This window comes from Mauremys mutica, chromosome 12, assembly GCF_020497125.1.
Source record: "Mauremys mutica isolate MM-2020 ecotype Southern chromosome 12, ASM2049712v1, whole genome shotgun sequence".
NCBI lineage: Eukaryota > Metazoa > Chordata > Testudines > Geoemydidae > Mauremys > Mauremys mutica.
The window spans coordinates 30,639,764-30,660,426 of NC_059083.1; the positions used below are offsets into that span (position 1 = coordinate 30,639,764).

A 20,663-nucleotide genomic window follows, 5' to 3' on the forward strand; every position below is an offset into this window, starting at 1 on the left:
GCCTTGTCTCAGGTCCTTGATTTTCACGCGGCACTGCGCTGTATCCCGGCTGTATCCTCTCTCTGTCATGGCTTTGGAGATCTTCTCGTAGATCTTCGCATTCCGTTTTTTGGAGCGCAGCTCCGAAAGCACAGACTCATCGCCCCACACAGCGATCAGATCCAAGACTTCCCGGTCAGTCCATGCTGGGGCCCTCTTTCTATTCTGAGATTGCATGGACACCTCTGCTGGAGAGCTCTGCATCGTTGCCGGTGCTGCTGAGCTCGCCACGATGTCCAAACAGGAAATGAGATTCAAACTGGCCAGACAGGAAAAGGAATTCAAATTTTCCCGGGGCTTTTCCTGTGTGGCTGGTCACAGCAGCCGAGCTCGGACTGCTGTCCAGAGCGTCAACAGAGTGGTGCACTGTGGGATAGCTCCCTGAGCTATTAGCATCTAATTCCATCCACACCTACCCTAATTGGACATGGCCATGTCGAATTTAGCGCTACTCCCCTCGTTGGGGAGGAGTACAGAAATCGAACTAAAGAGACCTGTATGTCGAACTAAATAGCTTCGTTGTGTGGACGGGTGCAGGGTTAATTCGATTTAACGCTGCTAAATTCGACATAACCTCCTAGTGTAGACCAGGCCTTAGAGCGGCACAGCTGTACCACTGCAGCTGCGCCACTGTAAAATCTCCCCTGTAGCTGCTCTATGCATAATTAAACCACCCATAACAAGCAGCAGAGGACACATTCTCTTGCCGACACAGTTCTGTCCACACCAGCGCTTTTATCGGTGAAACTTATGTCGGTCAGGGGAGTGACCTGCCCGACAAAAGTTTGACCGACAAAAGTGCTAGTGTGGACCAAACATAGAACTGTGGATGTGCTGGGTGTGTGGAGGAGGTGGCAACGACAGGCAGAAGGTTTTCCACTGGGTATTGTGACCCGGTGAGTGTGGGAGTGTGAGATTTGAGAGAGCGAACACGCAGAATTGACAGCGGACAAGAACAGAGAGAGAGAGGCGGAGACAAAAAAAAAGCAAAGAAGCCAAGCAGGCGCCTGTGACCACAGTGTGACCCTGGAAAAAGCTACAGAGAGAACTTTTGAGTCTGTTGGCTAGAAAGGCTTGGGGCTGTAAGCTACAAAACTCCTTTCGCTTTTGGTTCCTCCTGCATTTGGAGAAGCAGGACTTGGTACATTCCTTATAAATAAAAAAAATGCAACAAAGAGAATACTAGGCTCTATCAATGTCTACTTCCAACAGGCCCCAAAATTGGACTAGCTGCTGAGGTTGAAAGGGGGTAACAATACAGTAAAATGTCTCCCCAGGCCTTCAGGATTAATAACTACACCTCATCCATCCAGTTTCTTAATATGGCCCTTCTTGTATGTCCTCAACATGCCCATTTTCTTCTCAAAAACCTAATCAGCTTGGACTGTGTAGGTGCAGATTCCATAGGAAACAGGGGGCAAAGGAGTTCTAGGATTTCAGACTCTTCTTTGAAGGTCTCCTGGCCACCTATCTATCTCCCATATTAAAACTGAGGGGAGAGGCGGGGGGCAAGGGGAGGGGATGTATTAGCGCAAACACCCAGCTGACTTCACAGAGCTCATGAGCAAAGTACTCCCTGTGAGCATCAAGTCAAGGCAGTGGTTGGCTGTAGGAAACCTCTTTTTTCTCTCTATTGATGCCAGTTGAGCAGTCTCTGAGTGAAACAGGGGTTTTGTGGAAAGGCCAGTAATGAGATCATAGAACAGAAGACTGTATCATACACAAAAGGAGGCAGAAATAAAGTAGCACAATCTGGCATCTCCTAATATTTAAGTGCTTTGTTTGGCAACCTTCGCTCCTGATTGAGTAAAGCAGGGATTCTCAAACTAGTGGTCATGACCCCTTGGGAGTTGCGAGGTTATTACATGGGGGTCGTGTGCTGTCAGTCTCCACTCCAAGCCCTATTTTGCCTCCAGCATGTATAATAGTGTTTAAATACTAGTGTTTAAAAGTTGTGTTTTGTATTTATAAGGGAGGTCACACTCAGGGGCTTGCTGTGTGAAATGGGTCACCAGTACAAAAGTGTGAGAACCACTGGAGTAAAGCATTTAAGCTTATGCTTAAAGTTAAACACATGCGGAAGTTTCCTTCCTGAAGAAAGATTCTTTCCTGAATTGTACCCTAATAATGTTCTTTAACTTAGTTTATACGTTTTTATAACATTCAAAAAAACTTAAACTGTTTCAAACAGAAAGCAACGATTTGAAAGGTTTGCAAATGCAAGTTAATTCTATCTGGAGCTGCTTGTAAGGATAATGGCAGAAAGTATTTCAGTTTCCATTAAAACTAATATAACTTATGGTTATCCAAATGCATTGTTTGTTGTAAAATTCATCTATAAATTCAGGACACGTCCTAGTCAATGACAGAGCACTGCAATAGAGGCACAGAATAGGAAATACGCACAAAGAGATTCTAATTTATGAGTGTCATTGATTAATAGGGAATATGAAGTACATTTACTTTATTTGTTTTATCTTCTTTCTGCCTTTAGCATCTCGGTTCACAGTGATTGGACCTGATCAGCCTGTCACTGCCATTGTGGGTGAGGCCACTGTGTTACCCTGTCACCTGTCCCCCAGGATGAGCGCTGAAAACATGGAGGTGAGATGGTTCCGGTCTGAGTTCACTTCGTTTGTGCACCTGTATCAGCATGGAAAGGATCAGTATGAGCAGCAGATGCCAGAATATCATGGAAGGACAGAGCTTTTGAAAGCCAGCATCATGGATGGGAATGTTGCCTTGAGGATTGTGAATGTCAGACCCTCTGATGAAGGAGAGTACCGCTGTTTTGTTCAAGATGATGTAATTTATGAAGAAGCAGTACTGGACCTGAAGGTAGAAGGTCAGTAAAATGTGTCTGTAAAAGTCCACAAAAGTACTTAGGCACCTAACTCCCCATGTCAGACACCGAAGTCTAAAATTCAGGTGCCCCATAAATCCTCCAATTAGTCATTAAATGAGATCCTAAATTAGTCATTGGGCCAGAGAGAGAGAGAGAGAGTGAGAATAATCTGTAGGCCGATGATCAGGGTTCTCACGTATTAGAAGGAGACCCAAGATCTAATCCTCCTGCTCCAATGACTGCAAATGATTATTTGTCCTAAGTGAAACAGCTTCAGCAGGAGAGAATGAAAGAGCCCCACATCAGAATATCCGAGAGCCCAGGGTCAGAGCACACTCATGGGCAGTAGGCAGGGCCATCCCTAGCCATTTTGGTGCCCTACGCAGCCCCTCTGTGGCGGGAGCGGGCTGGGGCCGGGTCACTCTACTTCCTGACGCCCTTTGAGTGCAGGGCAACCAGGCCCGACCACACACTAACGGGGTGGCGGGAAGTGGAGTGACCTGGCCCCAGCCCGCTCCACTCTGCTCCCCTGGCTCCCAGCCTTGGGGGGCAGGGGGAAACCACCCCTTAGCACTCACTGGCGGCACGTCTGGGAGCCGAGGGATCAGAGCAAGCTGGGGCCAGGTTGCTCCACTTACCGCTGCCAGTGAGTGCAGGGTGCCTGACCCCTGCTGCAGTCCTCAAGGGAGTGAGGGCAGAGCAGGGTGGGAAAGGGTGGGGGAGAGCAGGGGCGGGGGCTTTGGGGAAGGGATAGAGTAGGGGTGGGGATGGGGCAGAACAGGGGTGGGAAGAGGCAGGGCTGGGGTGGAGCAGGGGTAAGAAGGGGTGGAGCAGGGTGGGGGTTTTGGGGAAGGTGCAAAGTGGGGGTGGGGACCATGGGGAAGAGGCAGAGCAGAGGCTGGAGTAGCACGCAGCTGTGTAGGGCACCAGGATATTTGGGGCACCAAATTTTCTAGTGCCCCAAATATCCTGGTGCCCTATGCAGCTGCGTACTGTGTGTATGGATAGGGACAGCCCTGGCAGTAGGAGGCCCCTGTTCACTTTCTTTTCCCCCCCATTTAAGCGAGGGGATCGTTGAACCAGGGGTCTCCCACATCTTCAGCATGTGGGACGAAAATTCTATGGGTGGTACCAGCTCCAGTGCAGATTGTAAAAAGTGGCTTAGGTGACCGACTCCAGGAGAGTGTGCCAGGCTGTGGGTCACAAGCAGAGATAGGGGCCTCAATCCAGCCTGTGTTCAGGCTCTGAAATCTGGCACAGCGGACCACTAGGATACACCTCTCTTATCAACATCTGTTCTGAGCTGTTTTAGGCAGCTTCCTCCCTAGATGCTGGATTTTGTGGGTCCCATTCTCAGGCACTGATCTCTCACCTAACTCAGGCTTGTGGATTCCAGTGGTTGTCTAAACATCTTAAAAGTTAGGCCATTTGGTGCTTGGCATTGCAACATCAATTCTCTTTGTGGAGTTGGGCCTTAGTGTTTTATCATTTTGCATGTTGTTACCCGTGAATCCCCTTTCACTTCCCTGTTTCCCCTAACAGCAGTGCTGGTGTTTGCGCCTTGAAATATTTCAGCCTCTGTACAGGCTTTCTATCCAACTAAGGGAATGGACAATATCCCTAGACATTAGGGAGTTGCTCTTCTTCAAAAGACAGAGACACCCACAAATAGTGGGTTTCCTTTTATCCTGGGGTGAGGGAGATCCTCACTGGACATTTAGCAGTAGCAGCAGCTGATTCTTAGTTACCAGCCTAAGCTCAGTTTCTTTTCGAAGCCGAATTCTGTCCCTCCTTTAGAATTCAGGAAGAAAATGGAAAATGCTTAACATGTTTCCTATGGCAATGAGTTAGGTCTCTGACTCACTTCACACTAAACAGCCAGAAGAGGAGATGATGGTGCCTAAGCCAGCCAATGGGAAATGTGAACCACAGAGGTGTGTCCTAAGCCCCAGCCCCGCACTGACAGATGGACAGCTAAGTGCAGGCTGCAGGGAGGTGTCTGTCTCTGCTGGTGGTCCATGAATGAGAACCAGACACCTGAAGCCAGACAGCATAGGCACCTAAATCATTTCTTCAGGGCTGGATTAACGCTGGGGCTTCAGGGGCTGCAGCCCAGGGCTCCAGGCTAAGGGGGGCCTTGCAAAAAGATCTCTGGGCTGCCAAAGTCCAGATAATTTTTTAAAGACTCATAGACTTTAAGGTCAGAAGAGACCATTATGATCATCTAGTCTGACCTCCTGCACAATGCAGGCCACAGAATCTCACCCGTCCAGTCCTGTAACAAACCCCTAACCTATGTCTGAGTTATTGAAGTCCTCAAATTATGGTTTGAAGACCTCAAGCTGCAGAGAATCCTCCAGCAAGTGACCCGTGCCCCATGCTGCAGAGGAAGGCGAAAAACCTCCAGGGACTCTGCCAATCTGCCCTGGAGGAAAATTCCTTCCTGACTCCAAATATGGCGATCAGTTAAACCCTGAGCATGTGGGCAAGACTCACCAGCCAGCACCCAGAAAAGAGTTTTCTGCAGTAACTCAGATCCCATCCCATTTAACATCCCATTTTGAGGGGCCCCGGTCTGCAGCCACTATAGCCCCTGCATTATCCAGCCCTGCCTGGCGAGGCGCCAAGGAGGCTCCATGCACTGCCATTCCCCCCCACACACACACACACATACTCCGCTGGGCTGGAGCTGGGAGACTGGTTCACAGCAACCAGGGAGGGAAGCTCTGTCCATGCGCTGCCCTCCCCTGCCAGGAACCTCACCCAATGGGAGCTGCGGGGGCAGAGTCTCTAGGCAAGAGCAGCATGTGGAACCACCTGCCCCACCCTCTGGGGCCACAGCCAGGAACATGCCGGCAGCTTCTGGGAGTGGCGCGGGCCAGGGCAGGCAGGGAACCTTCCTCAGCCCTGCTGTGCCGCCAAAGAGGAGCTGCCCGAGGTAAGCGTCCTGCATCCCAACCCCCTGCCTCAGCCCTGAGCCCCCTCCAGCACCCCAACTCCTGCTCAGACCCCAACCTCCTGCCCTGAACCCCCTCCCACACCCCAACCTCCTGTCCCAACTGGAGCCCCTTCCTGCACTCTGAACCCCTCATTTTGGCCCCACCCCAGAGCCTAGGGGAAGCCCTGAGCCTTTGCCCCCCATGTTATCATTTTATTTTAAATTAGGAAGACAACTTATGTACAGGGAGGGGCCCCAGAAAATCTGATAACTCTTCTGAGGGCCTGGGGCTAATCCGGCCCTGCATTTCTTGCAGGAATTAATTGCAGTAACTCCTCACTTAACGTTGTCCCAGTTAACGTTGTTTCATTGTTATGTTGCTGATCTATTAGAGAAAATGCTCGTTTAAAGTTGCACAGTGCTCCCTTATAATGTCCTTTGGCAGCTGCCTGCTTTGTCCACTGCTTGCAGGACTCCCCGGAAGAGCAGACCCTCCTTGGGGGTATTAGAACCATGGGGGGGCTAGAAGACCCCCCCCATCAGCGCCTCTAAATTCTCTGTAAGGTATGCAGCTCAGCAGCTGCCCAGCAGCAGTTCAGGTGGCTCTCCCCACTGCCATGCTGCTCCTGCCCTCTTCCTTGCAGCTGCTCCCGGGAGCTTCCTGCTTGCTGGGGGTTAGGAGGGAGGGGAAGAGGGGTGCAGATGTCAAGATGTCCCCCCTGCTCCTGTCCCCCCACTCCTATCCCCCCACTCCACAAAGCAGAGGAGGGGGGCAGGGCTCTGGGACAGAATGGAGGGAGCTTGCTGGAAGCCGATGCTTCCTGTCTGAACTGCTTTAAAGGCAGCATGCTTGAAGTGGGGTCAGCGTACTTAAAGAGGTAATGCACGTCTCTCTCTCTCTCTCTCTCACTCATGCATGCACCCCCCCCCCAGCACTTTGGAAAGTCAGCACCTGTGCAGCCATGCATGTGCCGCCAGGAAGAGGGAGTGGTGCGCTCCAGCTGGATAGTGTGGGCTCATCATCATGTTCAGTTTTTGCAGGGAAGTGTTTGCAGCCACAGCCCTGCATCTATTGTGTTTCCTCCCTCCTACCTTAGTCCATGCTGCCTTGTAATGTGTGAGGCTACATTAACAGCAGGGTGTTGACCCTTGAGGGCTCAGTGGAATGCTAGTTCATCATTCAGCACTAAGGCTTTCCCTGGGAAATATCCCACCCTCTGACTCCTCCACCTCAACCAAGCTTCATATCATTCATTGCTGTGTACAATATTAAACTGTTCGTTTAAAATTGTTTAAAACTTATACTGTATATGTATATAATGTCTTTGTCTGGCAAAAAAAAATTCCCTGGAACCTCCCCTCCCCCCAAATTTACATTAATTCTTATGGGAAATTGGATTCGCTTAACATGGTTTTGCATAAAGTCGCATTTTTCAGGAACAGAACTACAACGTTAAGTGAGGAGTTACTGTAGGTGCCTGGCCCCACTCCACACAAAATAACCAGAGGAGGAGGTGCCCACCTTATAACTTTTAGCCCAGTGGTTAGAGCACTCAGCTGGGCTGTGGAACACCCAACTTCAATTCCCCTCTTTCTGCAGGGTGGAGAAAGGAATCAAACAGGGTCATCCATCTCTAAGGAGAGTGCTCTGAACACTGAGCTATGGGAAATTCTAATGTGAGGCTCCCTCAGTCTCTGCTGTTGAAGTTGTTCCAGGTTGGATAAATAGTGAAAGAGTGACTGGAGCAGGGGGACTAGACCCAGGGTTTTCACCTCACAGGGGGGTGCACTAACCTCTGGTCAATGGAGCCGGTCTCTCTGGCCCAGCAACTATTTAAGTATTTGTACACAATAGAACAGTCATTGGGAAAGAGAGAGAGAGGCAAGATTTTTCTGTGTCATAATCCTTCACTTTATCTGTTCATGCTAAGAAGTTAGAGGTTAAATATTCAATGCCACTCTTCACTGCAGGTATAAATTGATCTCTGGTGGGACAGTAGTGAAAAAAACACATTTTCCTCACCTCCAGTACAATCAAAACAAAAACTTTATTCAGCGAGAGTTACAGTTGCATCAGGACCCACTGCACCAACTCGAACACCGCTGGTGAAAAGGGGTGTGCTAGGACAGCCACAGCTTTTGGACTTGAATTAATTCATGGAAGACATATGGCCTGTGTGATCCAGGAGGTCAGACTGGATGATCACAGTGGTCCTTTCTGACCTTAAAAATCTATTGAATCTGTGAACAAAAAACCTTCAAAGCCTAGAAATCAGAAATCCAAAGGAAATTCTTTTGCATTCCTTGCCCACTTCGCATCACCTACTAACCTGCTGATTACACATTCCCATGCTCTGTAAGACTTTCACTTCCATCTCTGAGGTTGCAGGACTGCAAAATGCTTATCAAGTACTTAAGTCTCATTAAAGTCAAGTTTCCTGTTTCTACAAATAGCCGTCATAAAATTTATTCAATCAGTTTATTGAAAATGTAAACGTTTATATGCTAGGCTGTATATGTATATCATTAACACTGATTCATTTTACTCTAGCTTCAGGCTCTGCACCTCAAATCTCTGTTGAGGGTTATCAGGATGGAGGGATCCGAGTTGTGTGTCAGTCGGCTGGATGGTACCCAGAGCCCGAGGTGCTGTGGCGAGATCGCAGTGGGCAGCTTTTATCTTCCTCTACTAAAACAAAATCCAAAGATGGACGTGGGCTCTTTGAAATACAAGGTTCTATCATTATAACAGAAAATTCAAACCAGAATTTATCCTGTTCTATAAGGAACGCTTACTTCAGCCTAGAAAAGGAACCCTCAACTTTTTATATATCAGGTGAGTTACCACCAAAACCAAACACTGATATCCCAAACTGGGGAGGAAAAAAAAGAAGAAATAAAATCTAGGTTGCTAAATAATACAAAAGTTAAAATATTTCCTCACCAAAAACTACATTAAGTTAAGGTTCAGAACACAATTTAGAGTAAAATACATTCCAGGGATATAGTAATTATCCCAGAAACAAGTAGTTTTGACACAGGAAATTCAGAATTAAGGTTAAATTTTAAAATCCAAATGTATTTCTGCCTAGAAATGCACTATGGATATGATTATAATAAAAACATCATGGCTGGTGTTTGAAGTCCCATAGAAGAACAAACTGATATTTTATTTATATCTTTTTATTAATGTATGTTTAAGCTGAAATTTGATTTCTTTTTCTCATACAGTCACCACCGAGCAGTGTTAAGGTATATTGGGGGTCCTACTGATTGGTTGGACTTTCTACCTCCTGGTGGTCTGGTGGATCAAGGACTAGGCTTCTTGCCCCAGTGACTATGGAGAGGGAGATGTGATATGCTGTGATCTCCAACATAGAGGAAATTTGTTACTGAGTCTTTGGCTCATGAAGGGTCAGAAGCAAGGCAGGGCCAAGAAAGTCTGGAGCCCTGGGAACAGTCACGTGAGTGTGTCACTCACTACAAGGTCCACATTTTAATTTGAAATTTGGTTTCTCACCCTCTGCCAAACTTCACACAGGGAAGGGTGTTGCCATAAGAACAAAATGCTGTGGGCCTGATCCAAAGCCGATTAAAGACTTTAATAGGATTTGGATCAATTCCTACACACCCATTTGGCAGATCAGCTCCTATGCCAGCTGAAGTGAAGAGTATTTTAATATTTATCAGCCCTCTATGAATTATTTATTTCCACTCTTAAAACGTCAGATTTTCTTTTACTGTGGAAGTTTGTTGCTGTTACAAACATTTTAATTTTACTTAAATGTAAATTGTCTGTTGATTCCCTATAATTTCTCTTCCTACATGTTTTAACTGTAGAATTAGTTTAATGAAAAGAAGGAAGCGCTTTCCCCTGAGTTGGCTCCTGGGTTGGATGATGCGTTCAGAAGCCTGGTTATCCAACAGCATGAAGACTGTGGATAGGGACAACCAGAATTAAAATATAAACACACAAATGCACTATTCATGTATTTATATATAAATAAAATCCACATGCTCAGCCATGTGCACACACACAAAACACCTTAAATGAAAATTGGATTCAAAAGTTGGGAAATACCAGAATTCAGGTTCCCTGTGTGTTCTAAATTTGGTCCCTTTGTCCTCTATGCTCTATGATACAGTTTCTAATACCATGATCACATGCTATTTCCCCTTGCCTCCAAAAGTTGGGATTACACTTTCCAATGTGCATTGCTTTGCATTTATCAACATTAAGTTTCATCTGCCATTTTGTTGACTTGTCACCCAGTTTTGAGAGATCCTTTTGCAGCTCTTTGCAGTCTGCCTGGGTCTTAACTATCTTTAGTAATTTTGTATCTGTCATAAACAGATAGTTAAGGGTTAAGGTCTCTTTTACCTGTAAAGGGTTAACAAGCTCAGTAACCTGACGGACACCTGACCAGAGGACCAATCAAGGGACAAGATCATTTCAAATCTCTGTGGAGGGAAGTCTTTGTCTGTGTCTTTGTTTGGGTCTTTGTTCTCTCTTTGGATCTAAGAGGGGCCAGACATATATCCCAGCTCTCCAAATTTCCTGAAGTATTTTCTTCTATTCAGTATAGTGAGTATTAGAAAGGCGGATTAGTCTTATAATTAATTTCTACATTTGCAATTGTGTGTGTGCTGGAGAAATCTTTTTATTTCTGTTTGCTGTTACTTTGATTATTCTGAGAAAGGAGGGGGGGAAGTCTTTCCAAGTTCATAAGTTAGACCCTGTATATTTTTTCATCCTGGTGATACAGAGATAGTGTACTTTTTTTCTTTCTTTTAATAAAATCCTTTTTTTTTAGAACCTGATTGATTTCTTCCCTTGTTTGGATTTTCAGGGGAAGGGGAGGGGGGAAAAGTGAATCCCTCTTTGTTTTGATTCAAGGAGTTTGAATCTGTGGTGATCTCTCCCAACGGCTAGGGGAGGGGGGGAGAAGGTAGGGGGGGAATGGTTTATTTCCCTTTGTGTTGAGATTCAAGGAGTTTGGATCTGTGTTCCCAGGGAAAGTTTTGGGAGAACAGAGAGTGTGCCAGACACTAAAATCTGGCTGGTGGCAGCTTTACCAGATCTAAACTAGGATTTAAGTTTAGAGGAGCCTATGCAGGCCCCCATCTTGTGAACGCTAAAGTTCAAAGTGGGGAATAAACCTATGACAGTATCATTTGCAAATTTTGCCACCTCACTATTTTATCCCTTTTTTCAGATCATTTATGAGTATGTTGAATAGCACTGGTCCCAGAATAGACCCCTGGGGTCACCACTGTTTACCTCTCTCCATTCTGAAAGCTGGTTGCACTGTCTCTTTGCCCAGTCACCCTCAGATGTAACCCCACACTCCAGCTCCTTGTCAGATTTGACTCCCCTTCCTCTTCCCTGTTCCCCTACTGGTTCCCAGTCTCAGTCTCCTTGTCAGGCCTTGTTCTAGTCTGTCCCTTTGCCCCTGTTCCTCATCTGGTCTCAGTTCTCACTTTCAGTCCTCCCATTTCCCTCACTGGTTCCCAGTGTCCTTGCCCAGAGTCCTGCTCCACCTCATTCCCAGGCACAGTTTCTCTCTCACCAAGCACTTTGTTCCAATCTATTCCTTTACCTCCTTCCGGGTCTAGCTTTCTTTCCTCTTAAATTCTAGTCCGTCACCTTCTACCTCCGCTCTGCCTAGACACCGGCAGAGTGGGCACTGAGAGCACAGGCGAGAGGCCCCCTGCTGTCCATTCTAGTGCCCAACCCCACACCAGCTTGGAGCAGCATTTGCAGGGAAAGCTCAGCTTTGCCCTTTTATCCTTGACCTGGAGTGTGGGGATGTCAGGTCAGCAGTAGGGGCTGTGAGGGGATGGAGCAGGCTCAGTGAGGACAAAATCTTCAGAGCATTTAACTGTTGAACTCTAAGAACTCTGAGTGTGCACAAAACTACAGTTTTTCAGAGGCTTATCACTTGCCCAATTATTGGATGGATTTTCGCAGGGACAGGGCACATCCCTGACACAAAGGTCACACCCTGCTGAATATCAAATTTCTGCTCAAAAGCCCGTGGCACTAAAGCTTCTCCTAGAAAAGGTCGTCAGATGTTTATTTTATTTTTGAATGTCAAAACAATGAGTTATTCTCCAATTTCATTCTCAGAAACAGTGGAACCACTTTGGCTGAAACTTGTAAAAAAAAAAAAAAAAGAGTTCCACCTGAGGCAGGTACCCAGCGTAGAACTTTTCTGCCCAGATGGCTAAAGTCTGGCAAAGCAGTGAGCAACTGAAAAGAAGGTTCTATAATGGGAATGGTGGAGCCACCTTAATAACAGGTGCTGTGACCAGGCCAACTTATATATACAGGCGGGTGGGGGAGGAGGGGGGCAATGTGGGTCTCTTGAAGCCCTCGCATCAGCACGATGTGGCCCAGGCAGGCCCCTCCCCTTTTTTCCCCACAGCCTATGCGGCTCCCCCTCCCCCCACACTTTTCTGGTGGTGCTCCCCAGGCCCTTTTTTCTACTGGTGCCTCTGTATGCTGGAGAGAGGAAGACGGAGACAGGGAGAGGCTGGTAGCACGTCACATAGTATTTAATACACCATTCAATACTATCAAAAGTGTGTGAGCAGAACCTCTCTTTAAAATTGGTTTCTGCCAATTTTTATCTTGCAGGGAGCAATTTTTCCCACACTTGTTTCAAACAAATCCTGATGTAATACATTTTTCTAGAATAAAAGTACACACTGTTTGTCATTCCAAACTATAGTGTAGTGTTTCTTATTTCCGAACTAATGTGGGCTTTGTGTTTCAGATTTCTTTTTCCCAAGAATGTCTCCTTGGCCGGTGGTTTGCAGTGTGACTCTGGTGATTTTGTTGGTGTTCATCAGCCTTACTCTTTTTCTGTTCATGTTAAGAGGTAAAGCTCTAGTGGGGAAAATGCAGTGTAATCAGAATGAGATTTTCTCCTTAGAAAAGACCATTTAGACTTTTCTACATGAGAAAGTTACATCAGCTTAAGGTGTGAAATTAAATGGATTTTGTTAAACCAATGCAAACCTCTGTGTGGACACATCAATTTAAGTGGAGTTTATTTCAGGTTAATTTAAACCTGTTCCTCTTCATCTTAAAATAAGCCTAACACTTGGTTTCTACCAGTTTAGATTATCAATGGAGCCTGAGGGAGCTAGGTTCCCAACTCCTACTATAATCAATGTGGTTTGGGGGTTTTAAGTACCCTTGGCTCGAACAAAAATCCTCGCCTTATGAAGTTTGTGCTGTTTAATTCTAGTGTATTCAAAAGATTATTACAGTATTAATGAATGGCGTTTCATTTTTGTTATGGAAGGCTCTAACTGGGGATGCCAGTACACAGAGTCTTCCAAATTTTTCTTTTTTTTAACTTTGTTTTAGTTTGTGAGCAAATGTTCTGTCGTGGAGAAGACAGGCTGTGTTGTTAGTTTGGGGTTCTGCAAATGTTCAAGAAGAGGAAGCTGAACAAGTAACAGGACAATTTGCTCATTGTCTTGATCTCAGGTTAGAGTCAATTCTTAAGATTCTCTAGGAGCCAAATATCATGGATCCACACTCCAGCTCTTAAACAGTCTCTTGGAGGAACCCCTTCAGTCTTCAACACATCCAAAAGATCTCAGTCTTCCTTCACAGTAGGCCTCACAGCCTCATCACTTCCTTAACTGAGCCTCTGGGCTCCAGAACTCAGGTTTTTACACCAAGAGCTCTCCCCAGCTAGTCTACACTTAGACAGACTCCTGAACACATGCTTGTATGCTCTTCAGGGACTTATGTGCCACAGCAAGTTTTTTCAGTGACACGAAACAGCCTTTTCAAAACAGAGTATGATTTATTAGTCAACTGGCATCAATTATTGGTGTTCCCTGGGAACCAAGCCCTGATGCTAGGTGAAGTTCTTGAAAGAAAGGATTGCGTGTGTGCTATTCGTGACCATCTCTGTTCTAGGACAGGTCTGTGTGTAAATAAATCAAATTATACTTAGAAAGTACCCAAACTCTGTGTCACTGATTTCTCCTCCACTGGGCACCCAACTTGCAAGTCCCTGGAGAGCTGCAATGGCTTAGCAGAGCAGCATCATTATTATTACACAAGGACTCATAATGAAAAGATCCTTTTAAATCTAGAGTCACTGAAAAAGTCCCTATATAATTTTATTTATATTTTCTTTTTCAGGGAAACATCTCAACACTATCAGTAAGTTCCATTTTCTCCTGGTAGAACCAATGATATGCTCTGAAATATTTTTGAATGAATGTGACAATGTCAACTTGAAAACTATAAGTAATACTAATTGCATAACTTGTTATATCGGTAATGGGTAGGAAGCCAATATTGTACATGTGTCTTCAAGAGGCAGCATGCAGTGGGTGACCAGGGGGATTGTGCACTTGATGCCAATGGCAGAAATGGCTCCATGCCAGCTCCATAAAAAGAACTTCCGAGAGGGGCTGGTGGCAGCCCAGGATCAAAGTGAGGGTGTGGTCCCCTGGGTCAGGATTCTGTGTACCCAGTGCCCACAGCCCTGGCATGTAGGTGAGGCATGTGAGTTATAACTCAGCTCAAGGCTGGCATATAGGCCACAGAGAGTTTTGGGCTGCCTTCTGCTTTCCTTATAGAACTGCACTTGGTCAGACCCCTAATGCAGCTACACCAGTGTGAAAAGTGACTAGCACTGGTATGGCTTATCCTGTGTCCAATCCCTAGGATTGTACTGATGTAAAACAATGCACAGTAGACAGGCCAATTGATCAATGACTGGGGGGCAGGCAGTGGTTAATTCCACCCAGGAGAAGCTTTTACAAGATGTCCTTTTATTTCTGTTTGTTATTTAGGTAAACTTCAAGTAGACCTAGGTAAGGGCATTTTTTTGTTTTGTTTTGTTTCTCTCTCTGATGCAGCCTTTTCTGTGATAATGAATCCTATTGATGCTGAATTTGTCTGGCTTAATTCTCATCCCCATCTATGTGTTTGCTTCCAGAGTGGAGGAGATCCCTAAGTGATGCAGGTAATTACAACTCATATTTAATCAATGGGAGATCCTGCACCCTTTCACTGCACACAAAAAAACAAGGAAGAAAGTGTAGTATAATATTGTCCCTGTTCAGAGAAGACAGAGTCCTGAGGTTCAAAGGAGGAGAGGAAAGGACTATCACAACACGCCCTCCTTACACATTTCTCTCATAATCCTGCTCCAAGTGACTGAGCAGTTATTGTCTGTTAGGATCCCAGCCCTGGTGTCAGGTGGAGGAACAAGAGTGACCAGCCTCAAGAGTTCAAACCAAGGAGTCACTCTACTCAGACTTCAAATTCTGCATTTTTCTTTTCTCTCTTTTTTCCTCTCTCCACCAAATCCCAACTTTCTGCTGTTTTTAACCATCCTTGCCACCTTCTTCTTCATGAAGTAATTTCCAAACCCTCTTTCTCCTCTCCGCACCTCTAACTTCCATCTCTTGTAGAAGGTACTTGCTTCTAAATCAAAATCCCAATTTTAAAAACTGAAACCTGGACTGATCATTCTCATTGGCTGGCCCTGGTGACTAGCTACAGAATTTTAGTTTGAGATTTATTGAAATCTTGTCATTCTCTACAGAGCTCAGATACATGGCAGGATGGAGCAGGCATCATGCTGGCATCAACAAGAGAGAGCCAAGCTCCAAGGTTTTAAAATGAAGTGAGGGAGGGCACATCAGGGAAAAAATAATTGTGACCACGTGAATATGAGTGGAAATCTACTGGGGCTTCATTATGATTCCAGGGTCTCTAGTCTCCATCAGGGGAAGAGCAGGATGAGAAACATTTGGAGTCTCAGTCTCGGCTCAGCAAATCTTCTTGCTCTTTCACCTCCCTGAAGAGTGACTCTCCCCTGCACTGGGCTGACATCTCAGAGCTGCTCCCTGTCAGAGTCAGTTACATCCTGGAGGAAGGAGATTCCCTGAGTCACTCTCCAGATGGGGCAGATTCTGTCACTGACACCATCAAACCCTCCCCCAGGGCCGAGCTCTACCCCTAACACTCTGATTCTCTCTCCCCCCAGCGAATGTGACTCTGGATCCAGACACGGCTCATCCCGAACTTGTCCTGTCTGAGGATCGGAAAAGTGTGAGATGGGGAGAGACACAGCAGGATCTGCCCGACAACCCTGAGAGATTTGACACTGACTTCTGTGTGCTGGGCTGTGAGGGATTCACCTCGGGGAGACATTGCTGGGAGGTGGAGGTTGGGGATGGGCGATTCTGGGCAGTCGGGGTGGCCAGAGAGTCTGTGGGGAGGAAGGGATGGATCAGCCGTAGCCCTGAGGGGGGGATCTGGGCTATGGAGCGGTGGTGGGGTCAGTTCTGGGCTCTCACCTTCCCTGCAACCCCCCTGCCCAAGCGCCGGGTCCCCAGCAGGATCCGGGTTTATCTTGACTGTGACTGGGGGCAGGTGACATTTATCGATGCTGGTGACGGGGCCCCGATCTTCACTTTCCCGCCGGGCTCTGTCCCTGTGGGGAGAATCCAACCCTGGTTCCAGGTGTGGGCGGAATCCCGGCTCCGACTGCGTCCCTGAGACACACAGCAGAGGGGGGAACCAGAAATCAGCCTCTCTAGCCTCATGGACCCCAGTCTCTACGATCTTGGAGGACTCCCATCTACCCAACCCCTGGCTCCTCATCTCTATGGCCCCTGGAAGCTCCTCCTCCTCCCTCCCTTCAGCCCCAGGGATGCGAGGGGGGAAGAACCCCTGCAGCTGCAGGAGGGGCAGAGGGTAGCACTGACAGCCAGGTTGGGGACAGGCAAATGTAGGGGTGGCAGGGACACAGAATTAATGAATCCGGGTTTGTGGGGTTGGGGAGCAGCTGGAAGCTCCAGGGAGCATTTTGTGCAGATCTGTGGGATTAGATCTCACTGGGGCATCAAGAGGGGAAGGGATAAGATCAGGGGAAAGAAGGGAGCGGCATGGGGGATGATCTGTGGGAGGGAGGAGAGGAGAGTGGAAGAGACCCAGGAAAATAAACAGGGATCAGAAGTGAAAAATGGTGAGGCTGGTCCTTACTCACATACACCACAGGACAGGTCAGGCTGACCCAGGTCTGCACCGTCCAGGGGTTAGTTTTGCTGGAATCCAGTGATATTTGTCATGAACCTGAGCTGTTTGGATCCCTTTTGTGTGTAGATTCAAGGTGCTCAGGGTCCATGCAGCATTTAGCCCAGTGACCTCCTCTAGTGCAGGCCGGCAGCATCTGAGTTTGACCCTTCATGGAGCAACACAGGAGTTCAGAATCCCAGTGAGAAACCTCATGCTCAGTGCTGCTGTGGGGGTGGCACCAGGTCTAGCTGTTCGGGCACTGGACTGGGCCTTCGGATACCTTGGTTGTATTCCCAATTCTGCCACTGACCTGCTGCATGACTTTGGACAAGTCACTGCCCTCTCTGTGCCTCAGTGTCTCTCCCCCACCCTTTGTCTTGTCTACTTTGTCTGCAACCTGCTGAAGGTGGACATTGTCCCTCATTGTGTTTTATGCAGGGCCCAGATCTCATCTGGGGGCTGTGGGAACTGCTGTGATCCAAATATAACTAATAAGTTCTATGATACAAATCAGTAACAACATCAACAGCTTGTAACTTCCCCATCTCCAGCCTGAAGGCAGCACTCTCATAGACCAGCCTGCAGCTCTTGTGATTCAAGCCTCACTGATCATTTAACAGCTTCCGTTCTGTAAAAAGCACAGGTACCAACTTTCCAATGTGTTGGTCAGGGGAGAGGGGCTTGCCCCGCCCCCACTCCACCCTTTCCCAAGGCCTCACCCCAACTCTACTCACACCATTCTGCCCTGTCCCCTGAGGGCACCACTCCTTACTCCTCCTCCTCTCCTGCCAAAGCCCCCTGAGCTCCACAGTCAGGAGACATGGGCCTGCCAGCAGGACACACGCGGTTGACACCTATGGTAAAAAAGTTCCCTTATTTCCCCAATGGAAGCTGGGTTTGACAAGGATTCAGCTTCTCAGATAAGTCTCCCATGTCAGGTACCTTTAAAGACTGTTTTTCCCCTTCTTGCCACACTTCTAGGTCATTTATTTTTCAGTAGTATTTCCCACACAACAAAGGCTTTGGAGAGCTGAATGATGCAGATATACATGTAACAGGCAGCTTCCAGTGAAATTAATCTTGTAACTAAAACCCAAAGTTAACCCATTAAATTTGGCAGCAATTCCCTACCTTGTACTCCTGGGCAGCTTTCTTTATAGGAACCATTGTGTGAGCTCTGTGTGCCTGGGATCTGTCACACACCACACAGATGGGGGTTTGAGCCTCTTCACAGAACAGTTTCAGAGCCTCCTGGTGTTCCCCACATACCCCATCTCCTTTTGTTGCCTGTAAACTCAGCCCTTTGGCTATGTCTTCATTTGCCAGCTGCCTGTTGGGCCTGAGGTTTCTCTGTTGCACAGTTTCTCTGCACTGAGGCAGAAGGCAGCTGTATCTGATCCCTCCCAGCACTGGCTGATGCAGGCTCGGCAGAAATTGTGCCCACAGTCTAGAGTGACAGGTGTGATGAAGTGGGAATGTTCTTAATGTTTTCTCTGAGTAGTGTGTGGGTGCATAAGTTTCCCCTATGCGTTTCTTAAGTATCTAGGTGATGGGATAAGGGTCTATGATTGTTGCAGAGCCCTAGAGGGCAGGGGTGTGCAGGGGTCTGCAAAGAGAATGGCCAACACCCTGTCTCCTGGCAATTGATAGCCTGGGCCCCTCCTCTGCAAGGTGCCAACTGAAGGTGTTGGAGAACAAAGAAGTCAGGTGGCCTCCTTGCCCGGGAAAGAGACAATGGCCAGAGGGGAGGGGCTGGAGGGAGTTTCAGTTTGGAACTGGCTGGGGACATGTGGGGAGGCCCAGGACCTGGGTATGGACTCTCCACCCTCCAAGATGGACCTGACTGAGGGATCCTGTTTTCTGTACCTACAAGCTCTGTTTTAGACCATGCTCCTGTCATCTAATAAATCTTCTGCTTTACTTCCTGGCTGAGAGTCACAGTGAATTGAAGGAAGTGGGGGGTGCATGACCCTGACTCCCCAACACTCCATGCCAACTGGTGGAAGCAGTGGGATCTACTGCACCCCGTGGATGGAGTTTCCTGTAGTAAGTGACTGGGGAGCAGTAAAACAAAGGGGGATTAATGAGAACCAGGTGTGCTGAAGGCTGGGAGAGGAGTGGTTTCAGGTGGCGAAGGAGCTACGCTTAACCCCTGGGAGTGTGTGACCAGCAAGAACGACTGTTGCAGTAATGGGGTCCCTCTGGGGACTGCGATGAGCAGTTCCAGGGGTAGAGGAGTGTGCGGCTTCACCCTGGGAGAGAGGTGGTGACTTTGAGAAGGGCTGGCACACTAGAGGTTCTTCCTGGAAACCGTAGGGAGCTGTCAGCACACAGGCCTGTGAGTCCACAACAACTTGGTAACAGCAAAGTGATGGCCTATCACCATCTCCTTAAGAAGGACATTGTAAACCTGTGAAAAAAGAGAGGGTTATACATTGGAAAGTTCACCAAACCACAGTGGAAGATGGTGACCACTCTAAGGAGCAAATTCCTGACCCAAATGGGGCTACAAGAGGATGTGGGAGCAGCTGGCGCAGTAGCCAGGCATCCCCAAGACTCCTGTCCCCAACCAGATAGGGGGTCTTCATGATTGGGTTCCCCATCAGGGGATCTGAGAAGGATGGGATTGGAGCTGAGTCCAAGAGAGCTGGAGCACAGTGGGAAGGAGTGAGAGGACTGTGAAAGTGGGAGCCCAAGAAAGAGCTACAGGAGAAGCAGCAGCAGCATGAACTGGTGATGGTGGAGCGAAGAGGCATAGGGGGACTTCCCGGGGTGAGGGAACCTTGATACTAAATTGCTGCCCCTGGTTAAGGAGGGAGAGGATGTGGATGCCCACCGTATTGCCTTCGAGCAGGCGAATGATTTGAACCAGGGGGATCCTGCAGAAAAGCCCTGGTATCTAGCTCCCTTGCTGGGTCCCAAGGCCATAGACACTGTCAGCCAGATGTGTGGGGTGGTGGACAGGCTCCCACTCCCATAGGCAGCAGGTTTGTATAATTTTTGGTGGTGCCCAAAATGATGGTCATCCCCCCCCCTCCTCTCGCCCTGTAAGCCAATATAAAATGAAGCTACAACGCGTCGGCACCACAAGATTACAAGGGTCAATTAAAAGTGGAAAGTCAGAAGCAGCACTTGCCTACTTCAATATATGGTATTAAATTTTGTTGCACCTGTTTTGACAAAGTGGAAATGTTCTTAATGTTTTCTCTGAATACTGTGTGGGTGCCTCAGTTTCCCCTGCAAGGTGCCAACTGAAGGTGTTGGGGACAAAGAGATCACATGGCCTCCTTGTCCAGAAGAGACACAAAGGCTAGAGGAGGGAGTGTCAGTTTGGAGCTGGCTGGGGAAATGGGGAGAGGCCCAGAACTTGGGTCTGGGCTCCCCACCCTCCAAGATGGACCTGACTGAGGGGTCCTGTTTTCTGTACCTACAAGCTCTGTTTTAGACTGTGATCCTGTCGTCTAATAAACTTTCTGTTTTTACCGGCTGGCTGAGAGTCACGTCTGACTGCAGAGTTGGGGTGCAGGGACCTCTGGTTGCCCCAGGACCTGCCTGGGCACACTCGTGCGGAAAGCGCACAGTGTGGAAGGGCTTGCTGAATGCTCCGAGGTCAGACTCAGGAAGGTGTAAGCTTCTTGCCCTGGAGATAGTACACTCAGAGAGAGGAGGTTCCCCCAGAGACCTGACTGGCTTTGTATGGAGTAGTTCCAAAGCATTCCAGCATCCCCTTCCACACCATGCGTTCTTGGAAGTCCGCACAGGCACTGACACTCTCT

The 20,663-nt window shown here is 47.7% G+C and overlaps 1 protein-coding gene across 3 annotated transcripts in view; it reads left to right on the forward strand.

Annotated features, from left to right (window-relative positions):
• Nucleotides 1–19,218, forward strand: part of LOC123347061 (butyrophilin subfamily 1 member A1-like) — a 37,533-nt gene extending 18,315 nt beyond the window's left edge. For all 3 annotated transcript variants that reach the window (XM_044984504.1, XM_044984506.1, XM_044984505.1), the window contains 7 exons: nucleotides 2,534–2,884; nucleotides 8,374–8,658; nucleotides 12,602–12,706; nucleotides 13,993–14,013; nucleotides 14,652–14,672; nucleotides 14,798–14,824; nucleotides 15,854–19,218. In XM_044984504.1, coding sequence (XP_044840439.1) covers nucleotides 2,534–2,884; nucleotides 8,374–8,658; nucleotides 12,602–12,706; nucleotides 13,993–14,013; nucleotides 14,652–14,672; nucleotides 14,798–14,824; nucleotides 15,854–16,368 — 1,325 coding nt within the window. In that variant the 3' untranslated portion in view covers nucleotides 16,369–19,218. The remainder of the gene's footprint in view (nucleotides 1–2,533; nucleotides 2,885–8,373; nucleotides 8,659–12,601; nucleotides 12,707–13,992; nucleotides 14,014–14,651; nucleotides 14,673–14,797; nucleotides 14,825–15,853) is intronic.
• Nucleotides 19,219–20,663: the final 1,445 nt, after the last annotated feature.